Consider the following 22,651-nt stretch of genomic DNA (forward strand, 5'->3'; position numbering starts at 1 on the left):
CCTGGCAACGCCCGCTGCTGGGGAGACCCGAGACACTTACAACAGAGACCCCCACAAAAACCCACTCACTGGTGTTCACGGTAGTGCTGCTCACGAGAGCACAAGGCCCAAACAACCCAAACGTCGGGCAACAGGAGGACGGATAATCACAACGTGGCCTCTCCATTCCACGGAAGTTCGATTCAGCCTTAAACGAACAAAGAATTGACACCAGCCACCGACCGGATGAACCTCCGGGACATGCCGAGGGAAAGCAGCCGCCAAGGCCCCCTGTTGTAGGATTCCGTTTCCAAGAGATGCCCAGAAGGGACAAGTCCATAGACAGGAAGCAGGCACGGGGGGTCGGGGGCTGGGGGGGGGGAAGTGGGAGAGAACGCTGGTGGGTACAGAGTTTCCTTTCAGGGGGCTGAAGATACTTCCCATCTTGACGGAGACAGCGGGCTGCACAACGTTGCGAATGCACCAAGTGCCACAGAGTTGTTCACTTTATTATTGCTTTTCTTTATTTTATTTTACTTTTTAAAGTGTATTTCATTTTGAGAGAGAGAGAGAGAGAGAGAGAGACAGAAAATGAGTGGGGAGAGGGGCAGAGAGAGACGGGGACAGAGGGTCTGAAGCAGGCTCCGTGCTGAGAGCAGAGAGCCCAACGTGGGGCTCGAACCCACAAACCGTGAGATGGTGACCTGAGCCGAAGTCGGACGCTCAACCAACTGAGTCACCCAGGCGCCCCCCGAGTTGTTCACTTTAAAACAGTTCATTTTGGGGGGCGCCTGGGTGGCCCATTCGGTTGAGCGTCGGGCTTCGGCTCAGGTCATGATCTCACGGTTCGTGAGTTCGAGCCCCGCGTCGGGCTCTGTGCTGACAGTTCGGAGCCTGGAGCCTGCTTCGGATGCTGTGTCTCCTTCTCTCTCTCAAAAATAAACTTCAAAAAAATAAAACGGTTCATTTTATGTGATGTGAGTTTCATCTCAACAAGAAAAAAAGCCAGTTTTCTGGACGGGCCTCCACCCTCCTCGACCCCCGTGGCCACTCTCTACCTGGACGACCTCTGGGAAGCGCCATCCCCATTTCTGTCTCTAAAGCGGGGATGACAGCGCGTGGCCTTCCTGCGGAGACGGTCACCGGCAGGGAAACGCGTGACAGAGGGAAAGCGCTTGGTCGGGGTGGGCCGTGTGCACGTCACCGCGCAGGCAGCCGTGACGGGGCAGGACGGAGAAGCGGAACAAAGACAGCAGCAGGTGTATCTGATCTGGGCTCAGGTCATCTGTTCTCGCCCGGGGAAGACAACGCGCGTCCCCTCCCGCGCGGCTGGCACGTCGACGGAATCCCCGGTGGGAAGGAAATCGGAGGGCCGTGGAAGCACCAGGCTTACTTCTGTGTGTCCACCTGTCGCGTTTGAAAAAGACAAAGCAGTCTGAGCCGCTCGTTCGGGGCGCTGACGCGGGGATCGGGCACAGGCAGAGGAGAGCGCGCTGAGACTCTGTGCGCACGGAAGGGCGCACAGGGACGAGAGAGACAATAAGACAAAACGAACGGCCCGGATACTCCTAAGAATCGTTAAAAGTGTGCCACCCGTTTGCACAGAAGAAAAACACCCGGGAGATAGAGACGCCTCGTGGCAATGATTCTCACAACCAAAGGGGCTGGACACAGGCTGGGCGAAGGCCGGCGTCCCCCAAACCGAAGTCACCACTTAGGGTCCTGTCCCTCTTCCTTTCCCTTCAATTTATTTTCTGCGCTGGGTGCAGACCCTCCCCCACGCTTCCTTCCAGATGTTCTTGAGCAGCCGGTGGAGATTTGCCTGCGTGTACAAAAGCGTCTGGTCCTTACAAAGCGCTCACGTTTCTACAGCCTTTTAACCCGCTGCAAACAATTCCTCATCGGGGAGGCGAGTGGGGTTCAGTTTCAAACGTGGGCTGCAGGGGAAGGCGGCGCGGGGGCTCCTCGAAACCAGATACCTGGCGCGGCCAGGCTTGGGAACGGAGTGGATTCCCGCTCTGTGTCAGGAACGACCAACCGAAGTTTGCACCAGAGAACTCACACGCGGCTGGGCTGCGGGAACGTCGCGAGAAGTCAAAACGCGGCCTCGAACGCGTACCCCGCCGTCGCTTCTCAAACACAGCGAGGTTCAGACCGGACGGGAGGGCTTGCCGAGCACAGCCCCACCGGCCCAGGCTTCCAGGATCCTCCCCGCGGGGCTTTGCGTGAACTCCGCTCAGCCACCAGACGGCGAGCCTCAGCTCCGCCCGTAACACGCGGGTGTGAACTGGGTCTTGCCCCCCCCCCGGGCGGGCCAGGACCGCCTCCCAGGACACCTGCTCTCTGGTCAGGCCTGCACACGGGAGCTGTGGACCCCAGGGCAGTGCTGCTGACCAGCCTACAGGGATTCACGTGCAACGGTGCACAGGAAAGGGGCAGTGGGGGAACGCGGGAAGGACAGGCTAAGGGACCCGGCGGCTTCACCCCGACGTTCCAACCGCTTGCGGTCACCTCGCGTGCCCACTCGTACTGAATCCCACGACAGGGCGCGGCCACGTCAGGCACAGTGAGCGGACTCACCTGCGCCCCGGATCTGCACGGAAACGTGCGAGGAACCCAAGAGCGACACTGACTAGACCAGCTTCCCCAAGGTGACAGGACTGGCCAGGCGTCTCCGGACCTCAGCACACGTTTCGGCGTCTCCATGAGGACAAAACGGCTTGTTTGCCGAGAACCGGGCTGCCTCCCCTCGCGGGGCCGGTGTGAGCGGCCCAGGGCCTGGAGGCGGCCCCGAAGCCACGGCTCACTCCCCTGTTCCACCTCATCTGCCCTGGCAATCCGGGGGGGGGGGGGGCCGGGGGCAGGGGCCTGTTCAACGGCTTTAAGAAGTCGACTAAATTGCCAGCCGAAACTCCGAGGTCTCCCAAAAGTAAGTTGTAAAATGTATACTTCTTGAGTTGAATATTAAGGACAAAAAGACAGGGGGGCCTGGGTGGCTCAGTCGGTTGAGCATCCGACTTCGGCTCAGGTCACCATCTCACGGTCTGTGGGTTCGAGCCCCGCGTCGGGCTCTGTGCTGACAGCTCGGAGCCTGGAGCCCGGAACCTGCTTCGGATTCTGTGTCTCCCTCTCTCTGCCCCTCCCCACTCATGCTCTCTCTCAAACATAAACATTAAAAAATTTAAAAATATATATATATATCTATATATTAAGGACCAAAAAAGCCCAGACATTTTGGGCTTTTTTTCCGTAAAGATGCCGGAAACCTATTCCTGGGGACACAGCATCCCCCCCTAGGGTACGGGCAGCAAATGGCTGCCTGCACACCTGATGGGACATCAGGCAGGCCACTTCCTGGCCGCCAAGTTCCTGCCCACAGCGAGGCTGAGGAGGGGGCAGGCGCTCCTGACTCCCTCACCTGCTAGTGACCTGGTGTGGATTACGTACCAGTCCGAGCCGGGCAGCTCCTCCCGGAGAGCCGCAAGGTTCACAGCTACCCGCTCTAGGGTCACTGGGGAACAAAACGGAGAAGTGGATCCGAACCCCTCTGCAGAGTGTATCTGGAGCGGGCCTGGCTGCCCCAACGTGAGGCCCAGCCGGGAGGGCCTGAGGCCGGCGGGGGACACGGGACAGCAGCGTCCACAGCCCCCGACGAGTTCGCATCCTGACCCCACTGGGGAAAGTCACCTGGCTGCCTTGCCCGCCAGGCCCCTCTGTGAAGCAGGGGTGAAAACAGCGCCTCCCTCGTGGGACGAAACGCACAATGAACGCGAAGGCCGTGGCACCACCCCGGGCGCAAAGGGGGCGCTCCGCAGAGTTCGCGGCTGCCGCGCTGCTGGGCGAGGATGGGAAGAAAAGCCCGAAAACCGCGCAAATGGCTGTTCTCCCTGTATTTTTGCTTCTGTATGTTTTCCTGTGGTTTTAAAAAAACCACAAACTTCTTTTCACGCCTTTGAAGAAGAAAGGAGCAGTCAACAGCTTGCACGTGAACGCATCTCCAGGGAAAGCCTCGGATTCTTCTCCAGGGCTTGAACGCGGAGCGGCCAGAGCTCCGGGGTCCTTCCTTTGTTCGCTCTCCGAGAACGTGCTGGACTGTGCCAGCAGATTCCTCTTGTTTGGGGAGCGTTAAAAAGAAAAGATTTCCAACAAACGTCAGAATCCGCTGCTCGCTTTGGAGTTTCATTAAAAAAAAAAAAAAAATCACACCAGCGTCTTCTGTTTCTCGGGCAGGTGGTTAACTCCAGTTGACGCACGATTGTGGCCACAGGTAGAAGAGGAACCCTGTGCGTTTCTGACGGACGCACAACACGCGGGGGAACGTGGGAGCCGAGGGCTGGAAGGCGGCCTGCGTGCTCGGCACTCTATACAAATCGGCATCTCCTGAGGGCCCCTGATCTCCGTGGGGATGACTTTTGTTTTGGAAAAGATCCACGGGGCACGGTGCCAGCCGCTCACCAGCCCGACCCTTCACCAGACAAAAGCTCTCGGGGTCCATGAGGGGGCCGGGAGCCTCTGCTGCGGTCCCTGCTGGCAGGAGGCAGGTCCCCCCGCTGCTCGGCCAGCAAGGCTCCCCAGGTTTTCTGGGAGCCAGGGAGTTTGTGCAGATCTGCTCGGAGGCTGGTCTTTTCTCCGATGACAAATAAGAGGGCTTAAAATTGGGGTCCCCAGAGTTTAAACAGCACTTTCTTAAAAAGCTGGGGTAACGTTCCTTCTCTTGGGGGCTTTGCTCGACACGAACTGGGGGGACCTTCAGGCACTAGATAAGAAGCTCACGTCACTCCGCACGTGGGATCCACACACCCGGGCCTGCTGGGGCACACGCAGAAGGGGACCCGGGCCCATGGGCAGGCTCTGCGCTCAACCCACTCCTCCCAGGAGAGAAAGGACGACAGCTCTCAGCAATGACCAGGTCACTTAGAATGCACGGATTTACAGGCCACAGGTCACCTTTCCAAAAAGCCACCTCAGACAAAGAGAGAAGAAGGGCTTATGGGAAATGTGCACACTCGCACGCACTCACATTCACTAACACGCGTGTGCGTGCACACACACACACACACACACTCCTGCAAAGCCCTGTCTGTTCCTGCTGGGACCCTGACAGGCCCCTCTCGGTTCCCAGAGTCCAGACAGCAGCACAGAGACCCCACAGGCCCCTGGCTTCTCCCAAGGCCCCCAGGGTCAGGGAATCTGTGCTAGCCCTTGGATCCAAATTGCAGAAGGCAGAGCCCACGAGTGGGTGAGAGCCCCTGGACCCCAGCCCTGACCCTCCTGGCCTCACTCTGAGCCTCAGTTTCCTCCTCCTTCAAGGGTGGACGTGTGGACCCCAGTCGGTAAATGTCCTCGTCTGGGGGGTGGGGGCAGAGGTAAAAAAAAAAAAAAAAAAAAAAAGGGAGGAAGCCTGGGAGGGGGAGGGGCGCCCGGGAAAGCTGGGACGGATGGAGGGCTGAGGCAGGCAGCAGGTGCAGGACAGTGACCGCCACGCGACCAAGAGCCCGGGCGGAGGCGGGCTCTCCACACAGGCCGTGGACACAAAAGCCCCAGGGTGGGGCTGTGCGTGTCCCGGGGAATCGGTATGTTTCCACAGCAGGTGGCTGCCTACCATCTGCCGAGGCCGTGTTTTGGAGAAGAAGCAGGCGACTTTCAGCCGCTGGGCCGCCCGCAGGCCGGGCCCCTCACCCCACCTGGACCCTCCCAGAGGCCACTCAGGACACTGTTCTCTCCGCCCACTGGCGTCCCTGGGAGGCACGACCCCTCCAGGCCCAGAGGAAGGACAACGTAGTTACAGACACTGCCCTCCGATTTGATGGGCAAATGGAATGCACCTGTTATGCGAGCATGGCTGTTCGAGATTTATCGACTACCCACGGGGGCCGACACAGCGGAGGCCATTCCGGTCCCCGAGAAACTGGCTGTATCCGTGGAAACGCAGCCGGAGAGGAAACAAAAGCAGTCACACTCCGGACTGGAGGCTCGGGGGGATGAACGGGGTGACCCTGCCCAGAGGAAACCTTAACCACACGTCACTGTGCAGCTCTGTCCGTGGGAGAAGCAAAGCCAGTGTGACGCCACCCCCCCCCCCCGTGCGGGGGCGGCGACGACAGACCCCCACCTGGCCTCTCTCGTCTCCCACCTTGATGTCCTCGGCAAAAGTTTCCCTAAACTTGTAAAACTTTGGCTGTCTCGTACGTTCTCTAAATGAGACGATTTTTTTAAACAGAAAGTTAAAAGGAAGAAAACAAAATTGGTTCGTAGTCCCATCACCCATCATTCCTGCTATACTCTTAAGAACACGTAAAACACGGGGGCGCCTGGGTGGCTCAGTTAAGCGTCGGACTTCGGCTCAGGGCATGATCTCACGGTTTGTGGGTTCGAGCCCCACGTCGGGCTCTGCGCTGACGGCTCGGAGCCTGGAGCTGCTTCGGATTCTGTTGTCTCCCTCTCTCTCTGCCCCTCCCCTGCTTCTGCTCTGTCTCTCTCTGTCTCTCAACAATAAATAAACGTAAAAAAAATTTTAGAACGTGTAAAACACAGAAAAAAATATCACAGAAAGGTACAAAATGAACACGAAACATATCGTTTTTATCATGTTTCTCCCCAAAGTTGTCCAGCATGTGGTAGGCTGTTTACAAAAGAGCCACAGCCAATCCTTCTGTCACAGAATCACAAGGAATAATAAATATCTGATGTTTCTTTTTTTTTTTTTTCAACATTTATTTATTTTTGGGACAGAGAGAGACAGAGCATGAACGGGGGAGGGGCAGAGAGAGAGGGAGACACAGAATCGGAAACAGGCTCCAGGCTCTGAGCCATCAGCCCAGAGCCCGACGTGGGGCTCGAACTCACGGACCGCGACATCGTGACCTGGCTGAAGTCGGACGCTTAACCGACTGTACCACCCAGGCGCCCCAATATCTGATGTTTCAAGACACCATGCTTTACGGTGATTTGTGACCTAGCAGAAGTTTTCTGATACATGCTGTTGATGGGTTTGGGGGTTTTTTGTTTTTTTTTTCAGGGGGATACCCTTCAGAAAAAAAACATCATATGCCAGCACATATTTATATTTTTTTCAAAGTACTTTTAAAGTTTACTATTTTTTAAAAATGTGTTTAAATGTTTATTCATTTTTGAGAGAGACAGAGACAGAGACAAAGACAGAGTGCGAGCTGGGGAGGGGCAGAAAGAGAGGGAGACACAGAATCCGAAGCAGGCTCCAGGCTCCGAGCTGTCAGCACTGAGCCCAACACGGGGCTTGAACCCATGAACCGTGAGATCCTGCCCGGAGCCAAAGTTGGACGCTTAACTGACTGGGCCACTCAGGTGCCCCTAAAGGTTTTTTAAAGTAATCTCTACACCCGACGTGGGACTTGAACTCACAACCCCAAGATTAAGAGACACAGGCTCCACCAACTGGGCCAGCCAGGTGCCCCATGTCTTTCAAGGTTCTTTTAGTCGAGACTTTTATTTTGAGATAGTCACAGACATGCACATAACTGAGAAAAATAACGAGAGAGATCTGATGTGCCCTTTACCCGGTTTCCACCAACGGCAAACATCCTGCAAAACAGTAGAAGACTATCACAGAAGGATGGAGAATGTTCCATCACCACTAGGACCCCACCTGTGGTCCTTCCACAGACACACCTGCGTCCCTCCTGCCCCCACCTCGGCCCCGGAAAACTACTACTCTCTTCTCCAATTCAGTCCTTTTCATTCTTTCCAGAACATTCTGTAAATGGGATCATGCAGTACCTAAGCTTGTGAGGCTGGCTTTTGTCACTCAGCATGTGTCTTTGCTGCAAGAACTGTGAGTCACAGCCCACGTTCCACGCAAGGGACGCACCACAGTCCGTTTAACCGTTCACCCACGGAGTCCAGTCCGGGACTGCTGTGAACACGCCATGTACAGGCTTCCGTGGGGACATGAGCTGCACGGGGTCACGAGATACACCAGCCTCTGGTGCCCTGTGCCGTCTTCATCTGGTTTTCATATCAGGGTACTACTAATGCCCCAGTGACCTGGGAAGCGTCCCCTCCTCTTCTATTTTTCTGGAAGGGATGTATAGAATTGGTGTCATTCTTTAAACATTTGGTAGAACTAACCAGTGAAACCATCTGGGCCTGGAGGGTTCATTTTGGGGAGTGTTTAAATGACAAATTCCAAGGGTGCCTGGGTGGCTTTGTCAGTTGAGCATCTGACTTCGGCTCAGGTCATGATCTCGCGGTTCATGAGTTCAAGCCCTGCGTCGGGCTCTGTGCTGACAGCTCAGAGCCTGGAACCTGCTTCGGATCCTGTGTCTCCCTTTCTCTCTGTGCCCTTCCCCCACTCTTGCTCTTGCGCGCTCTCTCTCTCTCTCTCTCTCTCTCAAAAATGAATAAAACGTTGAAAAAATTTCCTTTAATAAATGACAAATTCCATTTCTTGAACAGCAGGGTGGTCCAATTCTTTATTTCATACCGGGTGGGTTGTGGTGGCTTGCATTTTTGAGAAATTGGACCGTTTTGTCTGGGTCCTAAATGCCCATACAGAGGATTGCGTGTGGAATTCTTCCACTAACCACCAGTGTCTGCAAGGTCTGTGCTGATATCCCGTTTTATTCCTCACACTGGGAACTGTGTTGTCTCCCTTCTCTCGTCAATCTGGCTAGAAGGTGATCAGTGTTATTGATGTTTCCAAAGCTCTTTGTTTCATCGATTTTCTGTATTTTTTTATTTTCAACTCCTCTGATTTCTGCTCTGATTATTTGCTTCCATCTGCTTGCCTGCTTTGAGTTTCTTTTGCCAACTCACACGTGTGGAGAGCTTGATGGAATTAGAACACAGCCGACATTCAGCACAGTGACACCTGACACAGGTGTGAGCATCGAGGGTGCTCAGACCAGCAGGTGAAATATGAGGACATATGGGGGGGTGGGGTGGAAAATAATAAAGCAAACGTGGAAAAATGTCAGTAACTGGGGAATCTGGTCAAAGGGAATGAGTTCTTATTTAAACTTTGCGATTCTTCCAAAAGTTTGCAATTTGAGATTAAAAAGTGTGCAGTCTACAACCAGGTATTCAGTGTGTTTGTTACTGGAGATTCTTGAGGTGGAAGCTTAGATTATTGATTTGAGACTTTCTTTCTGATAGTATTTTTTTCAGTGCTATGAATTTTCCTCATGGTACTGCTTTAGCTGCATCCCGCATATTTTGGCATTTTGTATTTTCATTGCCTACAAATTCACAACAAGTTTTATAACAAACTTCCTTCCTTCTTGCCTTCCTCTACTTTCTGAATAATTTGATACATTAGCCAAATCTCCATTAAGGCCTCTTGTTCCTGGCACCTGTTGGAGTCAGTGGTACAGTCAGGCCCAGGGAGGGAGCGGCTTGCAAGGTGGTGGCCTACTAGGCCAGCACATTGTTTAAATAATGGTGGAGTGAGAAAATAAATGGCCAGATTGAGGCTAATGGGAACAGGTTTCTCACTGAGAGAAGAGGGTTACAAACATGAAAAGAGGAAAACACTAGAATGAGCCTACGTTGGATGGAATTTGAGGCTTTCAACAAGTAGAGATGAAACAAACGTGAACTTCCGTGTGTGCATACAAGTCTGTGCACACACAACTACACACTGACACATGTCCTAGCTCTGCCTATGAAAGAAATAGAGTGAGACACCCCGGCAGCACCAAGCACACCTGGCACCCGAATCTTGGTTTCTAAATGCCGTTTGTCACAAAAAGAATCCAGAGTTCTATGGATAAATGGCTGATTCCAGGGCTGGGGTTGAGGACCAGATAAGCCTGGAACGTCCTTTTGTGCCAACCAGCAAAGGCGCACTAATAAAAATGGCGAGGGGAGTCAAAAGGCCGGAGCTAGATACAGCTGGCCCTTACACCTGTGTCCCTTTGGCCAAATCTGAGACATGGGCCAAACAAGAACTAATCTGAACACCGAATTAATGAAAAGGATAGATTATGGTCCATTGAGTAAGACAGGAATTTGTGAAACCATACCAAATATAAATGAATAGAAAGAAGAGAGAATTCCTTGTTCTAGCAAAAAGAAAACGTATACATTTGGAGAGCTTGACGGAATTAGAACACAGCCGACATTCAGCACAGTGACACCTGACACAGGTGTGAGCATTGAGGGTGCTCAGACCAGCAGGTGAAATATGAGGCTATGTGTGCGGGGGTAGAAAATAATAAAGCAAATGTGGAACAATGTCAACAACTTGGGAATCTGGTCAAAGGGAATATGAGTTCTAACTTTAACTTTGCGATTCTCCCGAAAGTTCCCAATTTGAAATTAAAAAGTGTGCGGTCTACAACCCGGCCTTCAGTGTGGTTGTTAAACCCATGAACAACATTCTTAGAGATCGTTTCCACGTCAGCACGCAGAAATCGTGCTGCACCACCCTCTATTCTGTCAAGTAGCTTCTCCGCTTCCCTAAGTCGGACTCGACAAGAGAACTACGTGTCCCTTCTCATAAAAAACAACAGTTACCAACTGCTGACATCTGCACCGTTTCAGAAAGCAGCACATGTCGATCACTCTCTATTGAACAGCCGCTTTCCACCCTTCTGGACACATCTCACAAGGATAGGCTCTTGGGGGACTCTAGCCCAAACAACATAAGCCCCACACCTCCCCTGCTTGGCCCAGTGCTTGCTGGAGGGGTGGGGAGGGGCGAGGTCATGCAGGCCTACTTGTCCAGAGGAGTCAGCTCAAGGAAGGTGCTCACTGCTCCTTCTCTGTCCCTCCTCCTCTTCCCTCTCCTCCCCTCCCTCCTCCTCCCTCTTCCCTCTCCCTCCCCCGTCTCTGGAACAGGAGCTCCCAGCTGATGGCTTTACCCCTTCTGTGCTCTGTGCGTCCCCATATCTAGAACAGTGCCTGGCATGCAGTAGACACTCAATAAATGCTCCACATATCGGTGAGTGAACACACGGCATGAAGAAAGGGCTGCAAGGAGTGATCAGGGAGACCAGGCAGCCACAACCCCAAGGCCACACACTTGAACCACAGGGGGTCTGTAGGAATGACCCCCAGGAGGGCTCCCATCAAAACCAGCCTGACACAAGACTCTGGGCAGAAACCCATGGGTTTTCTGGAGCACTCCGTGAAGCAGAGGGAGAGCCCAGGGCAGCATGTAGGGTCATTCCTCTGCACTGCCCCACACATCACCCACTCCCTTCGAGATTCCTGGAGGTTAATGTGCGGCTCAGACCCAAGAGCTTATGAGTGACTTCCAGAAACACAGGGCAGGGTCCTGACGACACCCAGCAGCCCCTTTCCCCAAGGTCATGGAAATCTCAAGCACTTGGATGCTCTGCCCAATCAGGAGAGAATACTGATGCTGGAGGGGGTTTCCATTTAACTCGAGCTCTCCTTTCTTAATGAAAATACTTTCCAGGCTTACTAAAGGCAGCCCACGTCATCTCAGAATGGCCCCGAGCCAGCACGGGCCAAGCCTACCCAGGACCGTGTGGCCAGCCCAGCCTCAAGGGACTCCACCGTCCCATCCAGGCGGGTACGGCCGGCCAACGCATCAGTTCCCCTGCTGAGGCACCTGTGGGGACACCTGACAATAGACAGAAACAATTCTGGTTGTCACAACGAGGGGGTGCTGCTGGCACCTAAGGGACAGAAGTCAGGGGCACTGCTCAACACCCTCTGGAACAAAGAATGAGCCGCTAATGACAGGCGTCAATAGTCCCGAGGTGCGGACACCTGCATAACACGCCTCACATCCTCCTCAACCCCTTCTTTATCTTACATCAAAGCCCCCAGCCGATCTGGCCCTGTCTGACCACCACTCCCACCACCCACTCTCTCCTCGAGCCCCATGCCCCAAACAGGCCACCCTGCCTGATGTGTCCCAGGAGCGCGCCTCCCTGGCACGTCCGTGTCTGCCCAGTCTACACGTCTGTGCAGACTCCCGGGGCGCACAGCTGGCTTGGGCGGACACCCCCTGATGCCACGGTCAAGGCGGACATGAGCCATCCTGGTTTCCCCAGGACCATCCTAAACCTCTCATTAACAAGGGTCTATGCCCGCAGCCCCGGCGGAGGGATCCTGGGGCACGGCGAGGGGCCTCGATGTGACCCCTGCAGACACCCAGCACGACAGCAGGCCCGTGCTCAGGGACCCAGTGCCCCCTTGCACAGAATCCTCCGCAGGAACAGCAAAGAGATGAGACGCCCACGTGAGAGCCGTTTCCACAGGGAGCCTGAGTCTCCCCACCCCGCAGCCACACCCGAGTTTGGAACAAGGCGTCATTTCCAAATACTCTGCAAACCTCTCCCATCAGGTGCGTTTGCTCTTCTGCGAGTTGGCGGTGCAAACGTTTATCCTCCAAGAGGGCCTCGGAAACAATGCACGTCCGCGACAGAGTCAGGAGTGAGGATCACAAATAGTCCAGACCAGCCCTGAACCTCCGCGGGGGGGGGGGGGGGGGGTGTGCGGGAGGGGCTCCACCGAGCTTGACAAAGTTCAACATGCCTGTGCAAAGAGGCTGCTTTGGAAACACCTTTCCAGAAAGGAGTCCAGTGTACCTTCCTTTCACGGAAGGTGAACTGCAGACCTTCTCGTCTACAACGTCATCAAGCGGAGAAAAAGTAAACCGACTGCCTGCTCTCTGCGTGGGAGGCCGACCCTACGACCTTATCAAGGGCCTGCTGTGTCCGGCTTCTGGCTGGCTTTGGCCAATGGGAGCCCAACAGGAGATCAGGGGGAGGGCAGGGCGAGCTGTCAGGAGAGCCTCTGCGGAAGGTCACTGCTCCATGTAAGTGGCTTCTCTCCAGGACTCTGTCCTTCTGGGCTCTGCCGTCCCCTTGTTCCTCCAGGCCTGAGGGGAGCCACGGCCACAGCCCCGCTGCGGCCACCAGTCCAGGGTCCCACGCTAGCCCTCGTGGATGCCCCACACCCTATTTTAGGGATAAGCCCTGCTGGGACCATCCTGTTTGAGGGTTCCCTGCTTCCTGCCTGATAAAAAGGCCCAGGCGGATTCCCAGGCCCCCACGCCCCCTGCAGACTTGGGGAGGGTCCGTGGGGGCCAGGGGGTTCCCACGCAGGCAACGCAGAGCAGACCCGCCTGGGAGAAACAGGAGGGAGGGCGCGTGAACCAGAGCGAGGGGCGGGACTCTCCACCATTCTACCCTCCCTGACTGCCCTGAATTATTCAGATACATTGTCTTGTAAATGGAGCGCAGGTGAGGGGCCCGTGGCTGAGCCTCTCGGGAGACCTGTGGCCTGCAGGTGAGGCCTCACCGAGGCCCACAGTCGGCAAGGACCACAAAGCAAGAGGCCGGAGGGCAGAACAACCAGCCCCTAGGGTCCATTTTCTGGGTTGCCTTCACCCCTTATCCCGGGGGCGTCCTGCCTTGGGACGGGCAGCCCTCTCACCCCTGCAAACAAATGTGCCTACCCCTGGCCGTGGGCCACTCAGATCGTCGCTGCATCTGGAGAAGAGCCTCGGGGAGCGAGACAAAAAATACCCGCCCCCCCCCCACTAGACAGAGGTGCATCATCTCTGCGAACACTTCCCCGACCGTGTGGCCGGCAAACCCCACAAAGGAGGCCTTAAGACAGAAGTGAAAACTGCTGGGTTCCCTCCATCGAATAACCTCGGGCAAGAGAGGAAACAGCTGAGCTCCAGGAAAGGAAAGGCCTAATCCTGGCGCTGAGGGTCTGGCTCAGTGGCGCATTGCTGCTGAAAGGCCGGCCTTGGGAACGGAAGGGGCGGGTTGCCGGGGACCCACCTCTGCGTGCCTCCTGGAGGGAGGCTCCTTCCTCCGGGACGTGCCGGGGGCCGCCTGGCTGTGGTGTTTACCAGCTGGCTGCCGGCAGGCAGGCCCCTGGTGGGTGCTCCCTATGTGCGGGTGGCGGCCAGGGATGGTGCAGTAGGGCACGGGCAGGGGCAGCCAAGTCAGCGGTCCCGACCCCGCCCAACTGTGACACACTGTTGTTTGGGCCATCGGCAGATTCCAGAACTCGCTACGTGCAGGCACTCTGATGGGGACGCCACGGCCGGCAAAGCCCCGCAGCCAAAAGCCTTCAGCCGGGTCTGTTGGGGAGGTGTGTTCCCACACAGGCAGGAAAGAAAATGCACCAGGTGCGTGGTCTTTGCTCCCCTGACAGAAGCACGGGCTCTGGGGGGGGGGTCCCCTCGGCCCACTCTGACCGGCTTGCACCCTTAGCTGGCGCTCAGCCCCCATGATCGCTGTTGGACGCAGGAAAGCTACCCAGAGGACATGAATGGAGAAGCCAGGGGGCGTGTCTCTGTCCACCTGTCTGTCCTGCTGGCTGGAGCAGATTCAAGCAGGCAGAAGGGTCCCTGGGCTCGGAGGGATCGTGCCCCGAGCTACGGGGACACAGAGGCCCACGGGGCACAGCCCCGTCCTCGGGGGCTCCTGACCCCCCGGGACACAGGGGCACAAGTCTCATTATCTGTGCCCAAGAGAAGGCTGCTGTCTCTCGCCCACCCTCGGTGGGAGGCGCCCAGGAGTTTCCCAGGAAAGAGAAAAGCGGCTTGCAAACGCTACAGCCATGGAAAGTGGGGTAGTTCTGATGAAAGCGCTTAACACCCTCTTTCCTTACAAGCCAGGAAACGGCAAAATAAAACGAAACCAAACTGCCCACACCTCCACAGCATCTCCTCCACCTTCCTGACTCTCGGGTTACATCCGGGTACGAACGGACAATCTCGGCTTTGGAGCTGTGTTTGAATGGCCTGCAATTTTAGCCACCGGACCCACCGGCAATGACCCGAGCCAAAGCAGCAGCAACGAAGAAACTCTTTCCACGTCTCCCTCCACTGCAGGGGGACCTCTGGGGGTCCCCGAGTCTCCCCGACCCCAGCACAGGGCTTGGGGACACTTACACAGACCCTCAACAAACACTTCCTAAAGAACTTTTTCAGCCAGTATAATTTCGGAGTATAAATGACTTCAGACAGGGGCGCCTGGGTGGCTCAGTCGGTGAAGCGTCCGACTTCGGCTCAGGTCACGGTCTCGCGGTCCGTGAGTTGGAGCCCCGCGTCGGGCTCTGTGCTGACGGCTCAGAGCCTGGAGCCTGCTTCTGATTCTGTGTCTCCCTCTCTCTCTGACCCTCCCCCGTTCATGCTCTGTTTCTCTCTGTCCCCAAAAAATAAACGTTAAAAAAAAAAAATTAAAACAATAAATGAATGAATGAATGAATGAATGAATGAATGACTTCAGACAGAAGAGCTGCTGGGGCCCGGCCACTGGTCGCCCAGGCTGGCGGGAAGCGGTGTGTGTGGGGGGGAGGGGGGCACCCCGTCCTACCTTGTTGTAATATTGCACCTGCACCGAGTGCCAGCGCCCGTCACTCACGCCCCCCGGGACCTGCGGGGTCACCGTTGTGGTAGCCTCACCTGCGGGTGGGGGAGTCCAGAGAGAGCACAGGTTAGCGGGCCACAGACGAGACAGCCTGGATCGACGTTCTCTGCCAACAGCGTGGGTGACGACGTGCTTCATGGCTCTTTAAATAGTTCCAATCTACAGATCAGATGCCCAACGGTTCCCCAACGTCTGGAACCCCGAGCCGGGCCTTCCATCTTTTCGGCATCATAAATAACACCCCCATGAACACCTTCGTGCGTTCCGCATTTCCCCCCACAGGACAGATCCCCAACAGGACCAGGGCACGGGCAGGGAGCACACTTAAAGGTGCTGCAAAGGACGAGGGTAGTTTCAAGCGACAGAGTGCCCGTGAAGGGCTCAGAGAGCGGCTCCTTCCTGGGGAGGAGGCCCCACCTGCTGAGAAGGTGAGCTGCACCTGTTCGCCCACAATCTCCAGGGCGATGAAGTCGTGCTTCTCGTTGAAGCGGCCATTATAGAGCAGCAGGGCGTTCCTCTCTTGGGTGGCAAACCTGTGGGGCCAAGCAGAAGCACGTCACAGGACGAATGGCCCCGCACCGGGGGGCCGCAGACGGCCTGGGGTAGGGGAACGACGCGGCACGCCCAGCCGGCAGAGGGCGAGAGCGTGGGGACCAACTCAGGAAAGACTCTCGTCCCCGGGAAACTCATTTTTCTCATCAGGAGTCGGCGACCCATAAAACCTGCTTGGCGATGTTCTTTTCTGGGAATAGCAAAGCAGATACCACAGAGGAATCTGGTTTCCACGGCCGGGAGGACAGGAAAAGAGGACATCTGAACCGTGTCCTAGGAGGACGACGCAGCCACTGCACCAGTTAGAGGCGTGTGAACAGAAACACGTGTGGTGCAGGGGCGCCTGGGGGGCTCAGTCAGGTGGGTGTCTGACTTGGGCTCGGGTCATGATCTCACGGGTGGGGAGTTCGAGTCCCGTGTCGGGCTCTGTGCTGACAGCCCGGAGCCTGGAGCCTGCTTCTGATTCTGTGCCTCCCTCTCTCTCTGCACCTCCCCTGCTTCCATTCTCTCTCTCTCTCAAAAATAAATAAACTTTAAAAAAAGAAGAAGAAAAAAAAAGAAACACGTGCGGTGCATGTTCTGTTACTGGAAACGTCCCTGTGCACGTTCCTCAAGGCAATACCACCCACGCAGGGAGGCTGGTGGTGATGACTGCCTCAGGGCCTTTGTCCCTAGTCTCCACCGCCATTTCCCTGCGCTCCCAAACACTACCCCCTCCCTGCCCCAGGGCCTTTGCACTTGCTGTCCGCCCCCCAACAACCTTCCCTGGCTCCGCAGATCTCTCAGGAGACACTGACTGCACTTTCTGTAAACTTCATTCCATCTACATGGTGCCCCCACCCGCTCAAATCTATCACATCACTTAGTCTATTTCTGAAGTTATGCTGTTTTATTTATTTGGGTGTAAGAGCTATGATCTTTAAGGGAAGGAACTGACTCTCACTCACTACTGCATCCTGGAGCCCCAAACAGGATCTGGTCCATATAAGTGCTTAATAACGACGTGCTAATAAACAAACGAACGGATGAAAGCATGGTTGGAAACCAGAGGGGTGAAACTGAACAGACCTGCCCGACTTCAAGCATCTGAAGAGTTAGAAACCACTTATTTGGGGCCGCCTGGGTGGCTCAGTTGGCTAGGCATCCAACCGTTGGTTTCGGCTCAGGTCATGATCTCATGGCTTTGTGGGTTCGAGCCCCACTTGGGATTCTCTCCCTCTCTCCCTGCCCCTCCCCCACTTGCACTGTCTCTGTCTCTCAAAATAAATAAACATTAAAAAAAAAAAAACCCACGTATGTCAACAAGACGTAAACATTCTCAGAGATCTTTCAGCCAACCCCGGGGTCCCAAGAAGGCCAGCTCGACCAGACCTGGGGCACCTCCCGACACCCTGGTTACAGAGAACCTAGAACGTCTCCTACAGGAACCTGGGAACTGTTTCCTGAGCGAGCTCGATGTCTGTCTCACCGGAGATTAAGTGGGGGAAATTATTTCCTTTGATTCAAGGTTGGATTATCTGTTTTCAAGCAGCAAGAGTGTCGGACCCTGCCTCGGGCATCTGACCTCAGCCTTTCCTTTGAGCTCCTTAAAACAAACAGGTCCCGTCCACATCTTGACCTCCCCCTCTGTTTACAACATCAGCAAGATCCAATGACACGGTAGAGAAACCCCCCCGCACAGCAAAGGGGATGCTTTCGGTCTGGGGGGAAACAGGCAGAAGAAGGGCACGGATTACGGACAAGACGGAGACTCCTGGGTCACGCCTAATCCTTGCCGGGCAGGCGGCTCTGCCGTGGGTTTCTCCTTGGACCAAGGTGGGAGTCGGTATGAGGTGTTCGTGTCCAACGGCCCTGCATGCCCCCCGCCGCCCCGAGCTGGCACCCAGAGGTCTCCCGCTGGACACAGAGCCCTAACAAGAGACCCAGGGCCAAGGGGAAGGTCTGGACAGGGCAAGACAAGGAGGAAAGACCAGAAACAGAGACGGAGACGCGGCGAGGGGCCGGGGAAGAGGCCAAGAACACAGGATGGGGGGGCAGGGGGTGGAGGATGAGGAAGAAGGCGCCCCACTCCACCTTTCCCACGGGGTGTCCACCCCCGAAGCACGGCCCCCAGAGCGTAGCTGCTTTTCTGCTCAAGTTCTGGGAGGACGTCTCGGGATTTTTGCTTCCGAAGTCATTCCCTAAAAAACTCCTCACTGATTCAGCGGCGCCCTGACGCCCTGGCCGTGGCCACGCGTACGGCAAACTGCCCATAAGTTGCTGCAAACGGAATCGGCTAAAGACACCAAATCTGACAAGCAAGAGGACATCAGTCACATCACGTTACCCGGACATTAATCAAATGCTTCATTTCTCAGATTCTCCCCGAGTCTGGAGCCAACAGACTTCCTCTGTCGGTTTCCGGGCCTGCCCGCCTCCGGCACCGGCATTTCTGGTCCCCTTTCAGCTCAGCCTCCGACAGGGACCCCCTCCCCGCAGCTCACTCGCTGCCGGTGGTCGCGGCACAGCACGTGACTGAGGGCCATGGCTGCGCGGACGACAAAGTCACCAGCCCCCAACCACCGTGCGTCACAGGCCAGGGATAACACGTGCTAGGAGACCCAAAATGCCTTTGATCGGGAGGGCAGACGCCCACAGGAGCATGATGTTTTAAACATCAAGCCACACGGGGCACAGAGTGGCTGGGGACCCCACGGCAGAGCCCCAGTTTGGAAGGCTGTGCCCCCATGGTGGGCCTTCTGGGTGCAGGTCTTACGGGCTGAGGACAGAGAGCCGGCATCCCGAGCGGGCAGAGAGCCAGGATCCAGGGCCCGGCACCCAGGGCCCAGCTCGGCAGTCGGCGTTGAGGGCCAGCTGCCCCAGACACTTCCTCTGCGCCCCCAAGCCTTCAGGCCACGCCCCAGGGAGGGACCCTCATCGGCCTTTCTACAGAATGTGGTGGAACCATGGCCCAAATAAAACAGGCAACAGCCTCAGAACTATGGGACTCCAAGTGACCCAAGCCTCGAAACCGCCTTTATAGTCAAAGGAAAACAGCCACCCAGGCCTGGAGGGCCAAGCGGAGCCCCATGTCCTGCCTCCCCAGAGCACGGTGGTGACAGGCGTGGCTCTCCGGGAGCTTGAGAGCAGGGAGTGGCAGCCAGCGACCCTGCGCAGTGATTTAAAGGTTTCAAAGAGGGAGGGTACCCACCCTGGAGACTTCAGGATGATAAACAAGCTGAAATCAGGACAAAAATCAGGATCAGGAAGTCGACCAATGAGCTTGGGTGGAGAACCAGTTTAGGGGGAGAAGGTCCCAGCCACAGTGCAGAAAACCCACTGATAACTCAAGCCACGTGTGGCAGGGGGCAGGCCCAACGGGACTCAGGCTGACTCCGGCCAAGCTGACGAATCCAGTGCCGTCACACCAGCTCACCAGGGAGAGAGGAGGAGGCCAAGGTGCTGGGGCCGGGGAAGGGAGAAGCGAAGCGGCCAAACTGGGGACAGGAGGACGAGGGCTCAAGGGGCTCGTAGGATGCGACAGGGTGAGAGGCGGGGGCAGAGGCCAAGGTGGGCCCTGAGCCGAAGGCAGCTCTGAAGAGAGGGGCTCCCGGGGGAGAGGTCGGGGAGCCTGAACCACACGTCCGGCGTCCCAGGCCTCCAGAGCTGGCTTTGCCCAGGATCTCCACATGATCGGGGAGCCTTTCCCAGCATGCATTTCTAGAGTCCCTCCCACTGGACTTGAAGATCCCTAAGGATGTGTCTAAAGTCTTTCTGATTCACCCGTTGCCCAGAGCATCTCTGGCATAACAGGTGCTCAACAAGCATGAGCTGAAGCAAACTGAGGGCGCCGGCCCCAACCACGCTCACCGCTGGAAACGCACCGTGCGGCCCTCGAGACGGCACAGGCCGGCTCCCAGCTCCTGCCCACAGGCCTGGCCTGCCCTGTGCCCACTGTGCTCACAGTCTTTCCCCCGAAGCAGCCAGCCCACACTCCCGGCTGCACCGGGCTCCACTGGGCTGGAGCCACGGTGGCACATGCCTGGCCACTCACCACAAAGACCAGGCCTCACAGCCGACTCTTCCGGGCTGCAGCTCCCACCAGCGCCCCCCAGGGCCTGTCGGCTGCACTGCACCCCTCGCCTGGTGGTGGGGGGAGGGCAGGACCCCCGGAGAGGAGCCCATCTTCAAAGGGCAGCCGGCCGGAAGCAGACGTCTGCTCCAAGGGCACAGGTGCCACGTCCCCACCAGGAGGCCACCCTAAGGGCCCCCAACAGGGGCACAAACGACCACACATAAAATACACCCCACTTCTCCTGCAGAAACGTACTCAGAAATAAAGGAGCACCCGCACCCTCAACACAGGCGAGGCCACAGGCGGCTGCCCTCGGCTGCCCAGCTCTCGGACCCAAGCTGAGTCGACCCGGCGCCCGACCGGCCGGCCCCCGTGCCCCCCACCTCTGGGCGCCAGGGCCGCCCCAGTGTTGTCGGCAAGGGAGCGGGACGAGAAGAGCGAGGGCAGGCTTCCGGCCGGGCTCCACCCCCCTGCCCCCCCTCCCCCCCCCCCCCGCTGCTGGCGTCCTGAAATTCTGCCCTTAGGACCAAAGGGCCCCCGGACGCCACCCCGCTGTCCCCTGGAGACGGCTGCTGCAGCACCAAGCGCTCTCCCGCGGGGCGCACGGGACGCACTCACGCGAGGGAGACGGTGAAGTGGAAGCGCTGTCTCAGGCCTCGGAAGGTGACGAAGGACCGGGGCGGGAAGCTCCTGGTGGTCACCTCGCAGTAGGGCCGCTCGAACTCACCGGGGGGGCACACGCAGTGGAAGCCGCCGATGAGCAGGTTCACGCACGTGCCCCCGTTCTTGCACACGCCGTTGGCGCAGCGGCCGGAGCGCGAGTTCACCTCGCAGTGCTCTCCTGCGGGACGAGACGGGCGGGGAGAGGTCATCCTGCGGCCCCGGAACCCGACCCGCGCGCGGCCGTCTCCGTGCAGCGCGTAGACACCGCAGGGCCCGGGGCCTTCCGAGGACCGCGTAGCAGTCGTCCCGCGTGGTGGCACCCCGCTCCCGGGGGGCGATCCCAGGGAAGTTCCCCGGAAACACCCCAGGGGGTTCCTCCACAGAGGTCCCATCCCTGCCTCAGCCCTGCCGGGGTCCCCACGCTCGGGGGACAGAGGAACGTGCAGGGGTGAACGCTACACCCCGCTAGCCCAGCAGGGCCTCCTCTTCTGCAAGAATCATCCAGACATGATGAGAATAAGGGGGGGGGGGCCCGGGCCCCCTCCCACAACCGTGCCCGTTGCAACGGCTGCGCAGTCAGAACAGAGGGGGCGACCGGGCTGCACGCAGGGAGCACGCTGGGCCCAGGGCCACCACCTCGGGAGGCCTCCCGCCCCACGCGCCCCCTCGCACTGCCCCGAGAGCGTGGCCGACGCCAGACCCCCGGTGTGTCTGTAATCCCGCCTGGCCCCCTCGCCAGCCTGGAGCTCGCCAAGGGCAGGCGCCACTGTGTCCCCACATCCTGCCGTGGTGACAGCAGGGTCCCGGAGGCTTCCCCAGAGAGACTGCCTCTGCTCCAGAGGCCTGTCAGACCCCGCCGGCGGGGAGGGTCCCCGCGCTCGCCAACGGGGGGACACGCTCTGGGAGGCTGGGGTGGATCCCGAGCTGGCAGCCGGCAGCGGTCCGCCGGGACGATTGATGCTCGCTCCAGGGACGGGGAGGTGGCCCAACCCCACGGCCCAGCCTGCCTCTGCCACACACAGGGAGCCACCAGCACCCCGCCAAGACCTGTGGACGGACAGGAGCTTCTAAAGAGCAGACACTCACTCCCCAGCTCCCGCCAACATTCTTTGCAAGTTACTGATTTTCATTTCATTTCATTTATTTTTTAAGTAGGCCCCATGCCCACCACGGAGCCCACCATGGGGCTTGAACTCACAACCCTGAGATCAAGACCTGAGCTGAGATCAAGAGTGGGACGCGTAACCGACTGAGCCACCCAGACGCCCCCACCAGTTACTGACTTTAAATGAGCGTCTTTTCAATTTTTTTTTTTCAACGTTTATTTATTTTTGGGACAGAGAGAGACAGAGCATGAACGGGGGAGGGGCAGAGAGAGAGGGAGACACAGAATCGGAAACAGGCTCCAGGCTCTGAGCCATCAGCCCAGAGCCTGACGCGGGGCTCGAACTCACGGACCGCGAGATGGTGACCTGGCTGAAGTCGGACGCTTAACCGACTGCGCCACCCAGGCGCCCCTATGAGCGCCTTTTCAAAGAGATGTTTATTTCTTTATTTTTCAAAGAGAGCACGTGCGTGCAAGCAGGGGAGAGGCAGAGACAGAGAGGGGGCGAGAGAACCCAAGCAGGCTCTGTGCTGTGAGCGCAGAGCCTGATGCGGGGATCGATCTCACAGACCTCGGCTCATGACCTGGACCAGTATCAACAGTCAGATGCTTAACTGGCTGAGTTACCCACGTGCCACTAAACGAACACCTTTCAAAATGAACGTATGACATTCACATCTGCACCCCTGCCCCCCTCCCCCATATCACTGTACAAAAACACGTCAGAGCAGTAAAAGCCCTCAGCGGTCTCCTGCACGCCCTCAGGAACGAATCACTTTCTTTGGAGTCCCTTCCTGTCAGTGCACCTGCTTCCGCCCCTCGTTACTGGCTGCACAGAATTCCACTAGAGGACCCATCAAAGCTTCAGTCACTAACGTTCCTTACTCTATTATTGATGGTGTGTATGTAGCTTATAGCTTCTTCTATTGCAAATCACTTTCAATATACACC

At 57.1% G+C, this 22,651-nt stretch overlaps 1 protein-coding gene across 1 annotated transcript in view; it reads right to left on the minus strand.

Moving 5' to 3' along the window:
- CELSR1 (cadherin EGF LAG seven-pass G-type receptor 1) overlaps positions 1 to 22,651 on the minus strand; it is a 138,367-nt gene that overhangs the window by 46,154 nt on the left and 69,562 nt on the right. The window contains exons 3-5 of the mRNA XM_047066419.1: positions 20,551 to 20,773; positions 15,744 to 15,859; positions 15,273 to 15,361 (exon numbers count right to left, since the gene is read on the minus strand). Of these exons, the coding sequence (XP_046922375.1) occupies positions 15,273 to 15,361; positions 15,744 to 15,859; positions 20,551 to 20,773 (428 nt within the window). The remainder of the gene's footprint in view (positions 1 to 15,272; positions 15,362 to 15,743; positions 15,860 to 20,550; positions 20,774 to 22,651) is intronic.

This window comes from Lynx rufus, unplaced genomic scaffold (genome assembly GCF_022079265.1).
Source record: "Lynx rufus isolate CCGP_SWC_20201006 ecotype Redwood Valley unplaced genomic scaffold, mLynRuf1.p SCAF_7, whole genome shotgun sequence".
NCBI lineage: Eukaryota > Metazoa > Chordata > Mammalia > Carnivora > Felidae > Lynx > Lynx rufus.